We start from the raw sequence: 17,487 nt of genomic DNA on the forward strand, positions 1-17,487 counted from the left end.
GTGTTATAAAATATTCATAAATTTCAATCGCCTAAGGTTATGCCGAAATTAAATGGGTAACAAAAGTTAATATAATGATGATGATTATCACCGTTTCAGTTTTAGTCAATATAAATTCTCCTTAATGAGTCTTTCGTTGAGATTAATAAACCTCCACTGTGCATAAATATTAATATTTAATAAACCATAACCGCGGAAATACAAACCAGTCAGAATCCATGGAGAGAAACATTGTAGTAGTAGTAGTAGTGTCCCACACACGATGATTGATGAATCACAAAAATTTAAATTAAAAAAAAAAAAAAAATAGAGAAAATTTCCCATATTCTCTGGACTGGAGCGGAGCCATCAAAAACGTTGAAAATAAAAGTCAAATCTGTACTTTCCTCTTTAGTATATCCATTGAATGGCTGCGATTTTCTGACTCTCACCCCCTAGCCTAGGGTACCCCTAAAAACCTTGGATAGTGGGTCCCACATCCCCCAACTAAAAGAAATAGAGAAAAAATAATAATAATAATAATAATGGGACTGTATTTTTTAGCTACAAAAAGCACAAACACAACACATTCGGAACATAATTCCCAATCCCATGGCGTGAGTGAGAGAGAGAGAACATCCAAAAAAGAGAAAGAAACGTTTAGAATAGAATTTACAACAGAACGAAGAAAGAAAACAAATCTCACTCCAAATACAAATAGAATAGGTACCTCCTCCACCATTACTACCCTCCCTCCCTCACTCTTTTTTTTTTTTTGCTTTAAAACAATCCCAATTCTCTCTCTCTGTCTCTCAGTCTTTCTGTTTTTTTTAGGTTTAGCAGCAGCAGCACTTCACAGCTCTTTCTCTCTGTGCTGGGTCTGAGTGCGAGTGCTTGTGATTTTGGGAATTTTATCTCTGGTGATCTGCGTGTCTCCAGAGACAGACAGAGAGAGAGAGAGAGAGAATGATGGAGGAAACTAAGTTGTTACAGTGGAGCGTGATTAGATCTCTTCTCGCTATTCTTCAATGGTGGGCTTTCAACGTCACCGTTATCATCATGAACAAGTGGATCTTCCAGGTCCTTCTTCATTTCTCTTGCTCCCAATTACTGTTTGTTAGATTCCGCTTTTTTCTTTCCATTTCTGTTGCGATTTTTTATGTGTTTGTTTTTATTTTTCAATTTGCACTGTCTCTGTGTTATGGATTTAGTGTTTCAAAGACAGATACAGACACTTCACTTGCCAATACACTGTTTCTTGAATTTGCTGGATTGATTGGAGAATTTAATTTGAAAAATGACGACTTACTATCGAGAAATTTTGGACTGAATTAATAATTATTTCTCCTTTGATTTTGGTGAACAAGACGAGCTATGGCGAGGCTGTGTAAATCGGATCTATGAATATTGAATATGAACAGATCAGATCTATGGATGTAAAATTTCGTGGAAATTAATTATTGATTATGTTGAAATATCCCAAGGTCCTAGACCTAGAGAGATTAGTTGCTTTGCTTGGTTCAGGAATCAGTCTACCACTTTTGATTTCTCTCTCTTATTTTAATATTTTGAAATTTCTAACACTTTTGACAAGTCTTGACTTTGACTCCCATTACTCACATGTCATGTGAATATGGGCCCTTCAAACTTCAAAATTTTGTTGAACAAGTCTCATAGTCTGCCTATTCTTTTATGCTGGTCCCAGGGAAGAGGGGGTAATGTATTCTTTGCCTATTCACTCTTTGGCTTTTTTCTTTCAAGGATGAGATGAAATGGTGAGATTAGAAAGATCCCATTGTCCCAGAAACAGAATTGTTGTTTGTTAAATGACCCACCCAGTTCATACTAGGAGCTTTAATTCGTAGGATTAGGGTAGGATCTAGATCCAAATCGTGAAATTCCTACTGGGTTCTCGCTGGATCCCAAATTTTGACATATTTATAGCCATTGTTTGGACACTTGAGATCAACTAGAAAAAAAGGGGGAAATTTTTTTAAGACCTTTTGTAACAAATCCATCACTTCTCCAAGATAAACCCCTTGCTCTTATTGATAACTTATACATTAGAATTTTCTATTAACTCTAATTTTCATTGTCTATTGAATCAATCACCAAGATGAAAAACTCTCCTCTCTATTGATTTGGCATATCAAGAGCACATAAGAGAAATGCAATACAATATAATGATTTATCAACTTTTATTTAGTTGAACTCATGCTTTCAAAATTAAAACCCTTGTCGTTGCTATTGTTATAATGTTTGTAGTTAAAAAACTTATTTCTATTTTGTGATATATACTTTTATCTCTTTAAATGTTATTTGATTTATTGTAGATTATCATTCTTATTTTCTATAAAGAAAATTTTATCGCCTATGTGATGTTGATGCTTCTTGAACACATTATTAATACCAGTGATTTTTCACTTTTTTATTCTAAAGAAAAGTGAAATCTTATGATTCTTGATACGATCCTATGATTTGATCCAGAAGACTCTCCTTCTGATTCTACAATTTTGATTTAAAAAACCATGATACTAAAGAGATGTCTGGAGCTCGGACCAGTAGTTGGTTCATGCCATTGTAGTAGAACATGATAATGATCTGCCAATGAGCTCTAGATGACACTTTCTCTTCTTGTTAGAGCAAGGTGGAGGATGAGACCGTGGTTTCAAAACTCATCAGCACCATGTGTAACTTACCAATGGGGAAGAGAAAAAAAAAAAAAAAAAAAAAAAAAAAAACAACAACAACTCTTTAATAATCTTAATCTAAGATTGTTGGACATGGTGGGTTTTATACAATGTTTTATGGCCTCAAATTTTATTACATTGTTGGGCTCCTCTGAGACCTTGTCTAATTTTATCTTTCCAGTTTGAGTTATAATAACCCAATTTGAGCTCCTCAAGCTCAAGTGAATATTCTCAATGACAGGCAGTGCCTGCCTTTCCTTTCTATGTCTGTCAAAACCATAGTTAAATATTTTTAATTAACCCAAGTTCAGTATCACAAACTTCAGGGGATGAGGTTTGTTAATGGGCTTTGTTTACTGCGGCCTAATAAGATATTCAGATCCAAGTTTGACTTGGGTATCCGTTGGATTTAGCAATTTTATTTGTTTAAAGATTTTGGATGCTTATTTTCTCTCTAACCATATGACCCGTTAGGGTGCATCCTAGTTGTCAGAAGCGTTAGATGAGCTATAGACCTAGACATCTTGGGTTTGATCCCTATTAGGAGTTCTCCTGGATTACTTGATACTCGGTTCTAGCGGGTGGGGTCATGTATCCATGGTTTATCCCCAGGGGTGGGATTAAAGGGCTTTGGCTTGGTGCGGTTCCACATCATAAAAAATCTCTCTAACCATATGTTGTTTTATTTTGTGGCTCTAAACCTGATAATGAAATGTTCTTTTTCAAAATTACATGAAAGATTGATTTTGTATTGGCCATAATGTTCTAATGATCTTACTACATACCATTGCATGTATTAAGGCCAACATCTGATCAATGGAAGAGATTTACTGTGTATTACCCATAAATTCTCTATTTCAAATTGCTTCATTCTGGATCTAGACTACTTTATTATTCCTTTTCTTTAATACTTTATATAAAACCCGAAATGATGTCAAACCATGAGAGCTTTATTTGAATAAAAAGCAATAAATGAGACATGCACCACAACAACAAGCAATACAAATAAACTTTTGTTTTTACTTTACATTTATGTATGACTTGACAGTTAATTCAGTTTTGATTGACTAATCCATATACTTCCTGCATGCATATGAGTTTGTCTATATTTCTATTTTACAAATATGATATATTCTGGCATATATCTAGTCATATCAATTGATGGAACTTATAATGCTTTCTCTGGTGTTACCATTATATTCATTGAGTTGTTAGTAGTTTCTTACAATTGCATGCTAATTTATCAATTATAACTTATTCCCTCCTCATTTATATTTTGATTAGTTAATATTTTTCCCAATCATTACTACCAACAATAGTTGGAGAAAAAGGTTGGCTTGATCCTTGCTATATTTGTGAGTTTGTGGTGATTACCACAGCTGATGTAAATCTAAACTAATTTCTTCTTTCAGAAACTGGATTTTAAGTTTCCTCTATCAGTATCATGTATTCATTTCATTTGCTCGGCCATTGGAGCATACCTCATGATCAAAGTGTTTAAGGTTAAACCACTTATAACAGTTGACCCTGAAGATCGCTGGAGAAGAATATTTCCCATGTCATTTGTATTTTGTATCAACATCGTGTTGGGGAATGTGAGCTTACGTTACATCCCAGTTTCGTTTATGCAAACAATAAAGTCATTCACTCCTGCTACCACAGGTCAGTTTCAAACATGGGTAACATGAATCATTATTTTCATCCTTGCTTTTTATAATGATTCTTAAATTGTATCCTAACTGCATCTGATAAAGAGGATTTTGAACAGTTGTTTTGCAGTGGCTTGTTTGGAGAAAATACTTTGACTGGCGAATTTGGGCTTCTTTGGTACCCATTGTTGGAGGAATTCTTCTCACATCGGTTACAGAGCTTAGTTTTAATATGTTAGGATTCTGTGCTGCCTTATTTGGCTGTCTTGCTACTTCCACAAAAACTATCCTTGCAGAATCTCTGTTGCATGGATACAAGTTTGACAGGTAGTCTGTATTCTTGTTTACCCCCTTTTTTTTCGTTATTCTCATGTCATCATTTTGTTTCTTTCCTTCTTGCCTTTTGTCTTTGTTCCTAGGCAAGACACGTCAACTTTTTGATAAGTTTTCATCAATGTTTCTGTAGTTTTTTCTACTATAATATGCATGAGATGTGATGTATGATTCATCATGTCATTGCACTATGAAGTTGTATGCTTTAGAATGATACCATTGACGTCAGTGCTTCCATATGGATCCACAGCCAAGTATGTGGAGTCTTTTCAGTGTCTTTGTGTTAAAAACATAGAACATAGGCCGCATGTGGTAGTGGTACACAACTTTTGACAGCCTCCTAGTTGGGCAATAATAGCCTAAAGAAGATTCTTGTAGGTGTTAGAGAAGTTTGGGCAGTTCTGGCAATAAAATTGAATATTACTGTAGAAAATAATTTGTAGAGTTTGCTTTGTTGATACTTCTTCAGTATATCTATATGAATATGTGATATTTTAGCTAGAAGTATGATTAGTGGCCTAGACTCTCTCTTGCCAGTGGTGTCCTAACTGCCTAGGCAGTCTATTTAATACATTACATGCACTGGGACTGATGATGAAGATGGGCATATCTATCTGAACATGAAGCCTTTTGGATTCCCCATTGCATGAATTTTGTTTCATGTTGCTTATGAATTATGATGGCCTGGCCTTCCGTTTCTTTCTAGCATAGGAACTTGTGCATCTCAATACTATCCAACAATTTTTTTTTTTTAAAGAGTTGGGGGGGGGGGGTGTTACTCCATAGCAGCATTTCTGTCATTTAATCAACCTTCACTCTCCAGTGATGGAAATGTTGTGCATTCAAATGCTATAACACAACAATCCATGTGCATCATTCATTGTTTTAATTGTAATTAGAACCATGTCCTTGCGATATATTGATTAACATGTAAACCAAAGAAAATAGTTCAAGAATATAATTGAAACTGAAGAATGACTATACAATTAAAATAAAAGAACAGAAGTTAATTATTGTGCATACACATCATCTAAGACCCAACTTTTATTATTAAAACAGAAAATTATGTCAGATGATAAGTGTCTGTTTGGCAAAAGCTAAATAGCTCTTAGCTTTTTGTCTCTTTTTTTTTTTTTTTTTTTTTTTTTTGAAATTTAACAAAACTAGTTTTTAGCTTTTTATCACACATTTATCATAAATAAATATTGAGACACTGATAATACTTGTAAATATTTTTGGAACTTTTAGTAATAGAATATTAATTAGAGTAATATTGTTAAACTACTTGAAACTTTAGTAATAGAATTTACAAAAGCACAAGATCTAGCTTGCCACATGGCAAAAGCACATTGTACAAGATGGAAACACTTATGCTGAACCACTAGCCACAAGCACACATGTACAAGTGAGATGCAACTTATTATATAGCATATGATAAATGTTACAAAATACTAGTAATTTGAATGCTTGGAACCAACACAATGATATCTTGCTCCCGCCTGGAGCAGCAAAAAAAAAATGCTAAGGAATCAAAAAAAAATATATATTTTGAAAAATTGTATCTATGTCCAATGGATCTCACCTAACAAGAAAAAGTATTTTGTTTTGGCTCAACCCGTAATCATATATGAGATAGCGAATTATGAATTTATAGAGGATGTTAATGTTGTTCTATAAATTATAATTTGTTTACATAAATATGAAATTTTTTAAAATATAAAATAATAAATGAACAAATTTTATGCTAGCCTCCAACCTACCTCAACCCCCCTTTTTGCCATGCTTGGGACCCGCTGTGAACAAAATATATGACATTAAACATTGACAGGCAGAAAAGATGCAATCTTTATTTATCTATATAATTTTCAATGTGATGCAATTTAAGAATGTCCTCATAAAATCTGCCCAAGTAGTGAACAATAAATTTCCAATAATGAGTGGTGAATATGGTGGATTTTGAGATGCTTAAGGTATTTATATATGGGCTGGGTTGCTCTTTGTAATCAGTACTGTTTTCTCATATTCTGGACTGATGCAGCCCTAGCTTCACCTAGTGGTACAATGCTTAAGGTAGAGGGTTTGTCACTCCACTGTAAACCTGTGACAACATTCCAAAATTTGAATTCTTCCTCTGTTATTTTCTGCAACTAGGTGGATCCTAAAGATCATTATTATTTATATACTCTTATTATGAGTTTCTCTTTCCTCACTCCTGTTTTCCTATCCAGGCACTTTGTGATATTATTCGTGTTCTCTTCTTTTGCTTGCTTACTTGAGTCAATGGATATCAATAGGAGTGTGTGAGACTTGAGTTTTAATGTACCGTGTGTTTGCGTGTCTGTGTGTGTGTGAGAGAGAGAGAGAGAGAGAGTTTCTCGTTTGTTTTATGAGACTCTCTATGAGAGAACACGCAAATGCATGAGTGTCTAGTTTGTTTTCTAAGTGCATGATTCTCTATCTTTTACTTCAAATTATAAAAGTGCACAATTTATGCTGGATTATTTAATTATTAATTCAACTTTATTTTTGGTCGGACTCAGCATAAACACAGTGTACTACATGGCACCTTTTGCAACCATGATTTTGGCAGTACCTGCAATGCTACTCGAAGGAAATGGCGTTTTGGAATGGCTTCACACCCACGAGTCTCTTGGCTCATCCCTCATCATTATTTTCAGCTCCGGAGTGTTGGCTTTCTGTCTTAACTTCTCCATCTTTTATGTGATTCACTCCACAACTGCTGTCACATTCAATGTTGCTGGAAACCTTAAGGTGAAAACAATTTAGCAAAATCAGATAGACTGTTTAATGCATTTTCTTGTTATTGATGATATTATTGTTTTCAGATTGCCTTGCCCCTGATTGTTCTTTATTTCTCGAGTGATTTTATTTAATAGACGTACATTGTTGAATTTTGTATGTCATTTCCCTTGTATGCAACAAATTGCTTATTTATTTTGAATCCTTGAATCTTGTAAATGGTTCAAAGTTCCAACTAAGAACTTCTTACATCTTCTCACCCTTGTGTGCTGTCTCCACACTTGAATGAGTTCTTTAAATTTTGTATTACTTTGTTGTTGCATGTACCCTACTGATTGATGGACTGGATTACTCTTGCCATTCATATAAAGAAACCTCTATGTTTTTATTCATTACACATCTTCCTTATCGGATGTTGTTGATTTACATTGCCGTGTTTGTTATGTACAGGTTGCAGTTGCTGTCCTTATTTCATGGCTGATATTCCGAAACCCAATTTCGGGTTTGAATGCCGTTGGATGTGCTGTGACACTTGTTGGATGTACATTCTACGGATATGTGAGGCACTTGCTCTCACAACAGCCACCAGGAACCCCTACCCCTCGGACACCCCGGACACCCCGGACACCGTTAAATCGGATGGAGCTTCTCCCCCTTGTAAATGATAAATTAGATGATAAAGTCTGATTTTGAGATGATGTTGAATGTGAGGATCCTGGCAGAGGTTAATAGGGGAAAAGAAAGGTACAAAAGAAAAAACAGACTTCTCTTTATTCTGTAAACTTGCATCAGTTCACTAGAAAATTTTAATATATGCATTTTACCTCTCAGAACTAGAAACTTCTTCAGGTTCTTATATATGTTGGCATTTTTTGGCCTGAATGTATCGAGAATTATAATTTGTTGCCATTGATTCATATTTTTCTAGCCTATACAAATACTTACAACATGTGGACTCTTGTTCGTCACAATATATCTCTTACAACATGTGTACTCCTGAATGTGGAGTCCATATCTTGCGAAAAAAAACTATATGACAGTTGATGAAATTATTGAAAAAGTGGAGCTAAGTCCAATTCCAAAAAAATAAAAATAGATGCCAGTTACATATGTAATTGTTGCAAAAGTAGAGTTGAGTACAATTCCTGTCTAAAATTGAATTGATATTTGATACCAAAAAGAAGTAAACGAGAGAGGGGCAGGTGGTTGGGGTCTTTGTTAATCGTAACGGACATAGACATCAATAAGAAGTTAACAAGCGGGACAACCGGACAAGTAGTTGGAGACTTTGAAAGAATTTTTGGGCCGATAAAAAGTGGGCTCGCTTGTGGAAACTTTAACGGATGGTGTCTCTTCCTCAGGCTCTTTTGTTAACGTACAACAAATTTATATGTTCCGACTTCTAATTACTACTATTAACAGATGGTGTCTCTTCCTCTCTAACTCTAACATAGGCCGGACCCCCCAGAAAAGAAGTACTCAGCTTTCCTAATTGTCAATCTCTATTATCTTTTTTAACTGCTATCTTCAGCAATTATGGAAACTGGGGATTTGAAGATTTTAGCCACATTGTTTGCAACATTTATATATATATATATATAGCTTGAGAGAGCAAGGGAGGAGGATTATCATTGTCAATTAATAAGAAGAGACTGGAGAGATCTAGCTAGTAGTTACAGATCTAGAACCATTTTAATTTCTCCCCCGCACCCCTAAACAAGTTAAGCTTAGAAAAGCTAATATTAGAAACTATCTTCTTCCCGTATATAATTAGCTCATTACATAATAATAACAAGGACTAAGCCAAGAGCCAGAAATTCCTCTGCCATCTAGTGCTGATTAAGTACCCACCCATGCCTCTGCTCTGCTTCCTCACTCCAATGGTCCAGCAATCAGCATTGTTAATGCACTGCTCCATAAACTCCTCCGAGCTGTCTGACCCACACAAGCTGCACAAAGCCCCACTTATCATTAATTTGATTTTAAATGATAGAGAAGTCAAGATCTAGAGTTCTGCGAACATAGATAAAAGCAAGGGGAGTGAATTGGGAAAAGGAAAGATGAGATTCATGGGTTTAAGAGTGGACCCACACCCACCAGCTGATTAGTGTAGATGGCCTCTTCTGTCCAAGCACTAGCACAGACACTTCCAGCTTCTTCACTTGGCTCATCACTGTTGCCAGTTTTGGCCCTTGGATAACTAGTGCTTCTACTTCCACCTATAAATTTACCCCACTCATGCAAGTTAACACAACAGTAGATGAAACAGAATTTCTATTCAATACCACAAATTAAATAAATGAATAAATAAAGAAAAGAAAACAAGTAACAGGAAAGCAAAAGTGTCTGAAAATCTGCATCTTCCCATTCTGGAAAGAAAAAGAAAAAGATGAAAGGAAAACTGAAGCTGAAGAATAATCCTTCCCCTTCTGCACTGCATCTAAAGAAGAGAAAGGAGCTTTCTTTCATTCTTTTAACCGGAAAAGGCTATTGATAAAAGAAATAGTAATAAAAGAAAAGAAAACCGCAAAAAAGCTGAAAATGTTTCCCTCTTTAAATAGGATTGAAACTTTGAAAGGTGGAAGAGGAAGACCAAGAAGGATCTATCAAACACAATAAGAATACTACCCTCTCTTTCTTAACATATGGGATCTATCAAATACAGGATGAAAAGGCATATATAATGCAGAAGAGAAAGCAAGTTAATTATTTTTAATCTGATACTCTTAAGACTTAAACAGAGAAGGAAAAAATATAGTATACTCACTTGAACTTGACCCTTAAAAGAGAACAAAGTCACAAACACATACCTCTGGTTTACAAGCCTTGCAAAGCGACCCAAGAGAGTTGGCCAGGTCAGGAGAACAACTTGAAGAGGAGTCAGATGCCCTCTCAGAGGAGCCAGGGATGATGTGAAGGAGAGTAAACAAATCACCCTTGTTAGCTACATGTGTGAGTGCCCACATCATTGCATGCTTAGAATGTGAGGCATTATCCACCACCACCATCACTCTCTTCCTCATTCCCAGCCCACCATTCTCACTTCCATACATGTTTAGCCCTTCCATTTGCTTCAAACTTCCCTCACACCCACCACCAATGTAACTATTATTACCACCCCACCTCTTGGAAGTTGATTTCCAGGCTTCTCTTCCGCTTACTTGCCTTAAAAAGGATCCTGAACCTGGCATTTTTCTCCTAGCCCCTATAGCCTATAACTTGTGTTTATAGTAAAACTGTACCAACTCTAGAGACACAGAGAGAGAGAGAGATGCAGATGCAACAGAAGGGTAATAATGAGAAAACCGAGAGAGAGAGAGAGTGTGTGTGTGTGAGAGAGTGATGGGTGGTGGGTTAAAAGGACCAGAGAGTGGTGGGGGACTGCTGATGCAAAGCCATAATTTTTATTTTATCTTTATGCAGGTTAAAGTGTCACGGGAATGCCTGTCCAGTTGTGGCTTAAGTCTTCATAGATATGGTAAACAATCACTACGCTCTGTTTATGGTGATGAGACGGAGAATCTCCGTACAATCGGTAAGTTTAGATATTGCTCAGTTGAAAATTAAAAATTAAAAACACTATAATAAAATAATTTTTAAATATATAAATAGTATTATAAGACTTATTTTTAATGAAAATTTTGCTAAAAAAAAAAAATTTGTAAATTTCGTAAAAAGTACACAGTACCCATTGGAAAGCTGAAACGCCTTTCTAAAAATAAAATAAAAAAGTCAAAATGCAGATGCTGAGGAAATCATTGTATCCAAATGGGTACTACATATCTCTTTTAGGTCTGTTTGATTACCATTTATTATTGAAAATACTGTAACAAAATAATTTTTAAATGTGTGAATAGTCCTGTGAGATCCAGTTTTAAAGTTAAATTTGCTAAAATCCGTATGCTTGGATTCCATGAACAGTGCAAAGGACCCGTAGAAAAACGCCAAACATAGGAAAAGAAATAATTTTAGTGCAATCCAAACTCCACCCACATCTCTCCTGGATTCCTCTATAATATATTTTTTTTCTCTAAAGAAAACAATAGTTCTATTTACAGAGCGCTTTTTTTTTCCTACGATTCTGTTAAGTTACATTGATACAAGAAGTGGACATATAAAATAATTGGTACATAATAAAATTGATGTAAAGATTATGAGTTTTAGTTAGCTAAGGGTCTAATTGGTAGAAGCATTTTTGTTTTTGTTTTCAAACAATATAAACAAATTTTTTTTTAAAAAAATTGAACTTGAAACTAGTTTTCAAATAATAATTTTTATATTATTATAAAAACAATTGTTTGAGAAACTATTTCTATTTTTGAGATTTAAAATATATATATTTACGAAAAATAACTTTTAGAATTTGTAAATTACTTTCTTTTGTGGATAATGATAAGAGAATAGAGCTTATTATGTATTTTTATTTAAATGATAACTTTCAAATTTGAAGTGCGAAAATTCTTTTTGTGATAAAGATAAACTCCCTAATTTAAGAGATAAAAAAATTTGGACAAATAGTACACCTTAGCATTCATCTAAGCATGGCATATCACATCTCATCATACATGAACATAGCATCTCATAGACATCCTAATGTTCTAGGTATGGTATACATTCATCTCATCATACATGTGTCCTAGCATTCATCTAATCATAGTGTACACATAGCATAACACCTCATATCACATAGGGCAACAAGCATTATCATATTATCACCAAGGCAGCAAACATGTCATATCATATCATCATTCATTTTATTTACAACTATATCATTAAAAACATTTTTTGTATTTGTAAAATACCTCGTTAGTCGTTTTCAAAATTCGATTTTAAAACCAGGAAAATAGGATACTGTATTTAGAAAATATTAACCAAATAATAAATTAAGTATGAGACCCACCATTTTATAAATTACAAAACAAAAAACTATATTCAAATACTCTGACTAAAGTCTTTAAGTTGAAAGTTTTCTCATTTTTTAAGAAATTTGAGATTATATGTACCAAAAATGAATTAGTTGTCTTGACTTCATTAAATGATGGTCAAGTTGAAATTTTATTTTATTTATTAAAAATTAATATAAAAATATTATTACGCCACTCATAAGTTATAGGTCATAACTTACGCCTTTTTATTTTTAATTTTTTTAAAAAAAAGTCATAACTTACGTCTTAATTAGTGAAATAAATTGTGTTGGGAACGTTACTTATAGAAAAATGCAACTTGTTTTTTGTCAGATTCGAATCCTATAAATTTATTCTGACAAATGGGAAATACAAATACTTTCATTTTAATTGAATATATATATATATATATATATATACACACGCGCGCGGGCACTACAATAGTTAGAACTTAGAATAGACGAAAAATTTAAACCTAAATCCCTTGGGATAAAAAAGCCAATCAATTAAGCTACAGGCTCTTAGTAATTGAATAACAAATTATACATATCTTAGAGCATTCAAATGGTACAAAAAACTTTGTTTATTTTAGTATAAAAATTTATTTATTTACTTATTTTCTATATTCATTTTTTAAAACATTTAATATTAAATTATCTATTTTACACTATATTTTATTAAAATATCAAGTTTTCTTCTTTTCCTTTACCTACAATAACTAATATTTACTCTTTTCTTATATTATTGGGCAACATAAAAAATGATAAATAAATAAATATATACAAAATAATTAGTATTAATGTAAATTTACATATTTACTATAATATAAACTAATAAGTTTATACAATTATACACTCACCGGACAATTTTTAAGAAAAAAAAAAAAAATTTTGATGCACAAGCATAAGTGCACATGATCTACAGTGCTCTATCTTCTGGACAGGCTCTATGTAGGTGGACCAACCTTCTTCTTCTTTTTATTTATTTATTTTTAATTTTTTCAGGTGAATCTCATGGGCTTTGAAGCTCCCTAGCCTTTCACTTTCAGTCTAGTCATGGACGTCATGTTATTGGCTCTGTATCAAAGATTCCAATCATCGGTGTCAACTAGCTTTGGGAGTCACAATTTGCAGGGCAAGTTTACAGTTCCACAACAAATGGGGACCAAACCAAACAATGATAGAACTGATGGAGTTTACATTTCAGGAATAGTGCACCTCCAACCTTGCCTATGAGCTATGGCACTGTGCCATTGTCATGTTCTAATCGATCCCTGCATGCATCTGAGATTCAGAGGCTGCCAACTATCCTAAAAATGGCTTTGGTGTTTGATTATGCTTGGTACAGTTCACGTGCAACAATCAATCAATTACAACTTCAACTTATTATGCTAAGATTAACTAGAATCAAGATGGACTCTTCACAAGGGGGAGATCTGGACCGAGTGCGTTATTCTCACTAGCAAATATGATTAACTTCCTTAAACAAATATGTATTGTGCAAAGAGATGATTTAACATAGGAATATATATACAAATACTACCTAATTCAAGGAAAAGTCGATTTATTTTAATGAGTCCAGTTAATATGTGCCTTTAAGTTATTTATTTTTAGAAAATTTTTTATCAGGAATTAAAAAAGTTTTATAATTTTTTCAATTTTCGATAAAACTTTTTTTTCAAAAATGGTATACTATTGTATGCCCTAAAGATACACGTTAGTAAAATCCTAGTTTAATAAATGATTCTCTCTCTCTCATTCATAATTACCTCCTATATTATTATGAAAATGCTAACTAATGCTTTTAGGTTATTAGTTTAGAAATTATTTTAAAAAAATGATAAAATAGTAAATGTTGTTGAAAGTTGTGTCAGTATTTTTCTATTATGATTTATTAACAATTGCCTTAAAGATACCCGATAACATGACCCATTATTATTATTTTTAATGATTTGATAGTCATATAAAAACATAGAGATATTTAAGTCTTCAACGTTAAATTAGATTTTAAATTATTTGTATGCATGGAAAGTAATATTCATCAAAGAATTATGTTAAGCTTAAGTGTTAAAAATAAAATAAAAATTATGCTAGTGTGTATTAAGATTTTAAAATATTGAAAATTAAATATGATGATGCAAAGATTCTTAGTGAATTATTCGTACAAGTAAACCTTAGAACTTAGAAGACCTACAAAAGATAAACAACCAAAACCTGTCCAATGCTTAAGTTAGCACTTTTGATAACATATTATCAAAGTATAAAAGTATCTCAATGAATTATTCATCCAAACGAACCTTAGAATACCTGTTAAAGAAGAACATACTAATTAAGCTCGGAGTGACACCAGCATGGTGCCAACCAAAACTTATCTAATGTTTAAGTTAGCACTCTTGATAACATATTGAAATGTAAGACATTCCCTATTCTTCTTTTGCATGCATAAGCAACCTTGTAGTGTACTAGCAACCTCAAAAAGTTCCAAGACAAGAAGTAGTTGGTCTCAAAGGGCAAAGACCATATTGTGCCAACAAATCTATGGGTAATTACCTTTTTTTAATGAGAAATAATCTTCATTGAAACTGAAATTGGGTACAACAAAGCAAGTTAGGATTTACATAGCTTTAGGAGTAGTCAAGTTGGATAAGGTGCTGAACCATCAGGGGTCCACACCCTTTCCAAATTTGATTAGTTCCATTACATTTGGCATACTGAGCAAGGGTATGAGCTACTTTGTTGTATTCCCTTTTCAAGTGACAAATCTTTCAGCTTCTAAAAGACTTAAGGAGGGTACAAATGCCTTGATATAAATGGCCGAAGCTGCCATTGGTTTCCTTTGCCTGGATGTCTTGGACCACTGTGAGAGCATCTGATTCAAAGATAACCTAAGTGAGCTCCATTTCCTTGGCTAGAAGAATTCCATTTTCAAGAGCAATGATTTCTGTTTCCAGACTTGAAAATTGCCTTGGAAGGAGCTTACAAAGTGCTACTATAGGCTCTCCCTTGCTGTTTCCTATCACCACTCCTACTCTAAAGGATCAACCATCTCCTGATGCAGCTCCATCCACATTAACTTTGTACATACCCGTGGGTAGAGCTTCCCATCTACAAGCTTCAGAAATCTGGGATTGATTACATAATGCAGCAGCTTCTCTATAATCTAATCTGGTTGTGTTAACAAAAAACCAGACCTGGTCAAGGGAGTGGCAAGCATCCACAAAAACATTTTGGTTCCGATTATACCGTATAGCCCAAGATGTTACAAAGAAAATTTCAAGATCATGAGCAGCTCCATTATTTAGTAATTGCAAGGCAATATCAGTGAAATCAAGATGACTCGCTATCAAGTTTATAGGATATCCTTCCTATTTGTTCCAGATTTGTTTAGCTTGGTCACATTGAAGGAAAAATATGGGAGATGAATTATGTTTCTTGGTCACAGATAGGGCACTTGGGGTTAATGTTCACCCCTCTTTTGCTAAGATTCAGTCTGGTTGAGAGTCCATTCATGCAAGCTCACCACGCAAATATTCTAATTTTTGTTGGAATCTTTATGAAGAGGATAAAATGAAGGTAGGTGGACTCGTTCAATAAAACATCTCATGGGCGACGGTACTGGGATAATGGATGATCCAAATATAAAAAGAAGACAACGGATTGTTTCCAAGGTGGACAGACTCCCACTAATGGACGCATGCTAAGTAGACAAATACAAAGTGGATGGATGGCAAAGCCACGTGGCATCCACATGGCTTAAGTGGTCTTCAAGAAACTTCAAATGGAAATGTCGTGTGCCTTACGATTAACTCTAATCAACAAAATCTTTATATAGAAATGATCCCGTAAAATACGTGTATTTATGAGGACCTTCCCTATAAGAAAACATCTTCTTCACTAAGAAACAAAAGTCGGTTCTACACTACTATAAAAACTCAAAACCCTCAGAAATCAAGGTACGCATAATTTACCCCAGTTTTGGCACTCTAGAGTTGTGAAAGTTCTTTAACTTAACATTCGAAGGGTGTTTGGCTAATGCCACACCAGTACTCCCTGTAGGGTCCTCTTCTTTTTGTTGCGCAGGTATCAACCAAGAATAGCACGTAGGGATTGTGTAGCTTACTGACGATTTTCAGCATCACTACTTTAGATGTCACATTTTCCTCCTATGAGTAATTACTTAGTAAGTAACCGCCTTTGATAATTAATTTTGATACGCTTATTTAAGCTGTTGGGGATGTCAACAACATATAAGATAGAAAAATGACAATGTATTGTGTACTATCAACATTGTATTCTCTATAGATCTATGTATTGTAACCCTTGGTGGTTGATTTAGGCTAAGACAGGTTTCTTATGGAAAAAGTCTTCGTATCCTTTGAACTTTATGATAAAATAATAAAAATCCCATAATCCTTGTGTTTGTTGCGCATGATTTAAATTGTGTTATGCACTCTTGATTCACACAATTTCATTGGGTGTTTCATTACTATCTATGTTAAGTTTTTGGTTGAAGCAAAGTAGTATTTACTTGGTATTGCTACTATCATGAGGTAGAAAATTTAGGTGTAACATCTTTCTTGTGACATTAGCTAACATCCATTCCCCTACTTCTTCCTCTTATTATTATTATTATTATTTATTTATTTATCTATATATATATATATATATAACCGAAACCTCTGAAACTTCCACAATTTGTCACGTCACCACTATTTTCTTTTCTCTTTTTTTAGATTTTTTATTTATTTTATATTTTATATGTTTATTATTTCTCTTCAACGTGTAATTATCTTATCAAGTGTTACATTATTTTAGCTTAAGTAAAACTCTATTAGATATATGTTTCAAGAGCTTAAAAATTCTACTTCAACTAAAATTCTATAACAAAAATTTCAACAAATATAAACCCCTACCAAGGTAAAACCCTTCATACTCACTCAAATTTTCACAAAGAAAAAAAACACAGCAAATTGAAGCCGTGGTAGGAAGCATGAAGGTTCAGACGAAACAGAGAATTGAAAGAGATGATGACAAAGAAGAAGACGACATAATAAGCAGTTTATCGAACTGTTTCCTTACTGGCTATTGAGGACCAAAATTTAACAAGAAAACCCATTCAATGAAAAGTAAGGAAAAAGAAGGACCATGAAGGCCCAAAGTCCCAAAAAGAAGG

At 33.8% G+C, this 17,487-nt stretch overlaps 2 protein-coding genes across 2 annotated transcripts; one reads left to right on the forward strand and one right to left on the reverse strand.

Annotated features, from left to right (window-relative positions):
* The first annotated feature begins 568 nt into the window (after window positions 1-568).
* On the forward strand, window positions 569-8,343 carry LOC142619411 (UDP-galactose transporter 1). The gene is made up of 6 exons (XM_075792501.1): window positions 569-705; window positions 814-1,059; window positions 4,082-4,331; window positions 4,438-4,645; window positions 7,192-7,423; window positions 7,862-8,343. The coding sequence occupies exons 2-6, from the start codon at window positions 946-948 to the stop codon at window positions 8,096-8,098; spliced, it is 1,041 nt and encodes a 346-aa protein (XP_075648616.1). The 5' UTR covers window positions 569-705; window positions 814-945; the 3' UTR covers window positions 8,099-8,343.
* A 671-nt stretch (window positions 8,344-9,014) lies between these two features.
* Window positions 9,015-10,842, reverse strand: LOC142619412 (uncharacterized). Its single transcript, XM_075792502.1, has 3 exons — window positions 10,222-10,842; window positions 9,509-9,630; window positions 9,015-9,360 (listed from the first exon to the last, which is right to left on the reverse strand). The coding sequence occupies exons 1-3, from the start codon at window positions 10,600-10,602 to the stop codon at window positions 9,210-9,212; spliced, it is 654 nt and encodes a 217-aa protein (XP_075648617.1). The 5' UTR covers window positions 10,603-10,842; the 3' UTR covers window positions 9,015-9,209.
* Between the last annotated feature and the right edge of the window lie 6,645 nt (window positions 10,843-17,487).

Source organism: Castanea sativa, chromosome 12 (genome assembly GCF_040712315.1).
Source record: "Castanea sativa cultivar Marrone di Chiusa Pesio chromosome 12, ASM4071231v1".
Lineage (NCBI taxonomy): Eukaryota > Viridiplantae > Streptophyta > Magnoliopsida > Fagales > Fagaceae > Castanea > Castanea sativa.

What these genes read in the sequence shown, in the direction of transcription:
- LOC142619412 (XM_075792502.1), bottom strand. Translation starts at nt 10,602, where the DNA reads ATGCCAGGTTCAGGATCCTTTTTAAGGCAAGTAAGCGGAAGAGAAGCC. An exon ending in GCAAGGCTTGTAAACCAGAG is followed by an intron (nt 9,631 to 10,221) that starts GTATGTGTTTGT and finishes GTAAATTTATAG; the next exon opens with GTGGAAGTAGAAGCACTAGT. An exon ending in CCATCTACACTAATCAGCTG is followed by an intron (nt 9,361 to 9,508) that starts GTGGGTGTGGGT and finishes GGCTTTGTGCAG; the next exon opens with CTTGTGTGGGTCAGACAGCT.
- LOC142619411 (XM_075792501.1), top strand. Translation starts at nt 946, where the DNA reads ATGATGGAGGAAACTAAGTTGTTACAGTGGAGCGTGATTAGATCTCTT. An exon ending in ATTCACTCCTGCTACCACAG is followed by an intron (nt 4,332 to 4,437) that starts GTCAGTTTCAAA and finishes GATTTTGAACAG; the next exon opens with TTGTTTTGCAGTGGCTTGTT. An exon ending in ATGTTGCTGGAAACCTTAAG is followed by an intron (nt 7,424 to 7,861) that starts GTGAAAACAATT and finishes TGTTATGTACAG; the next exon opens with GTTGCAGTTGCTGTCCTTAT.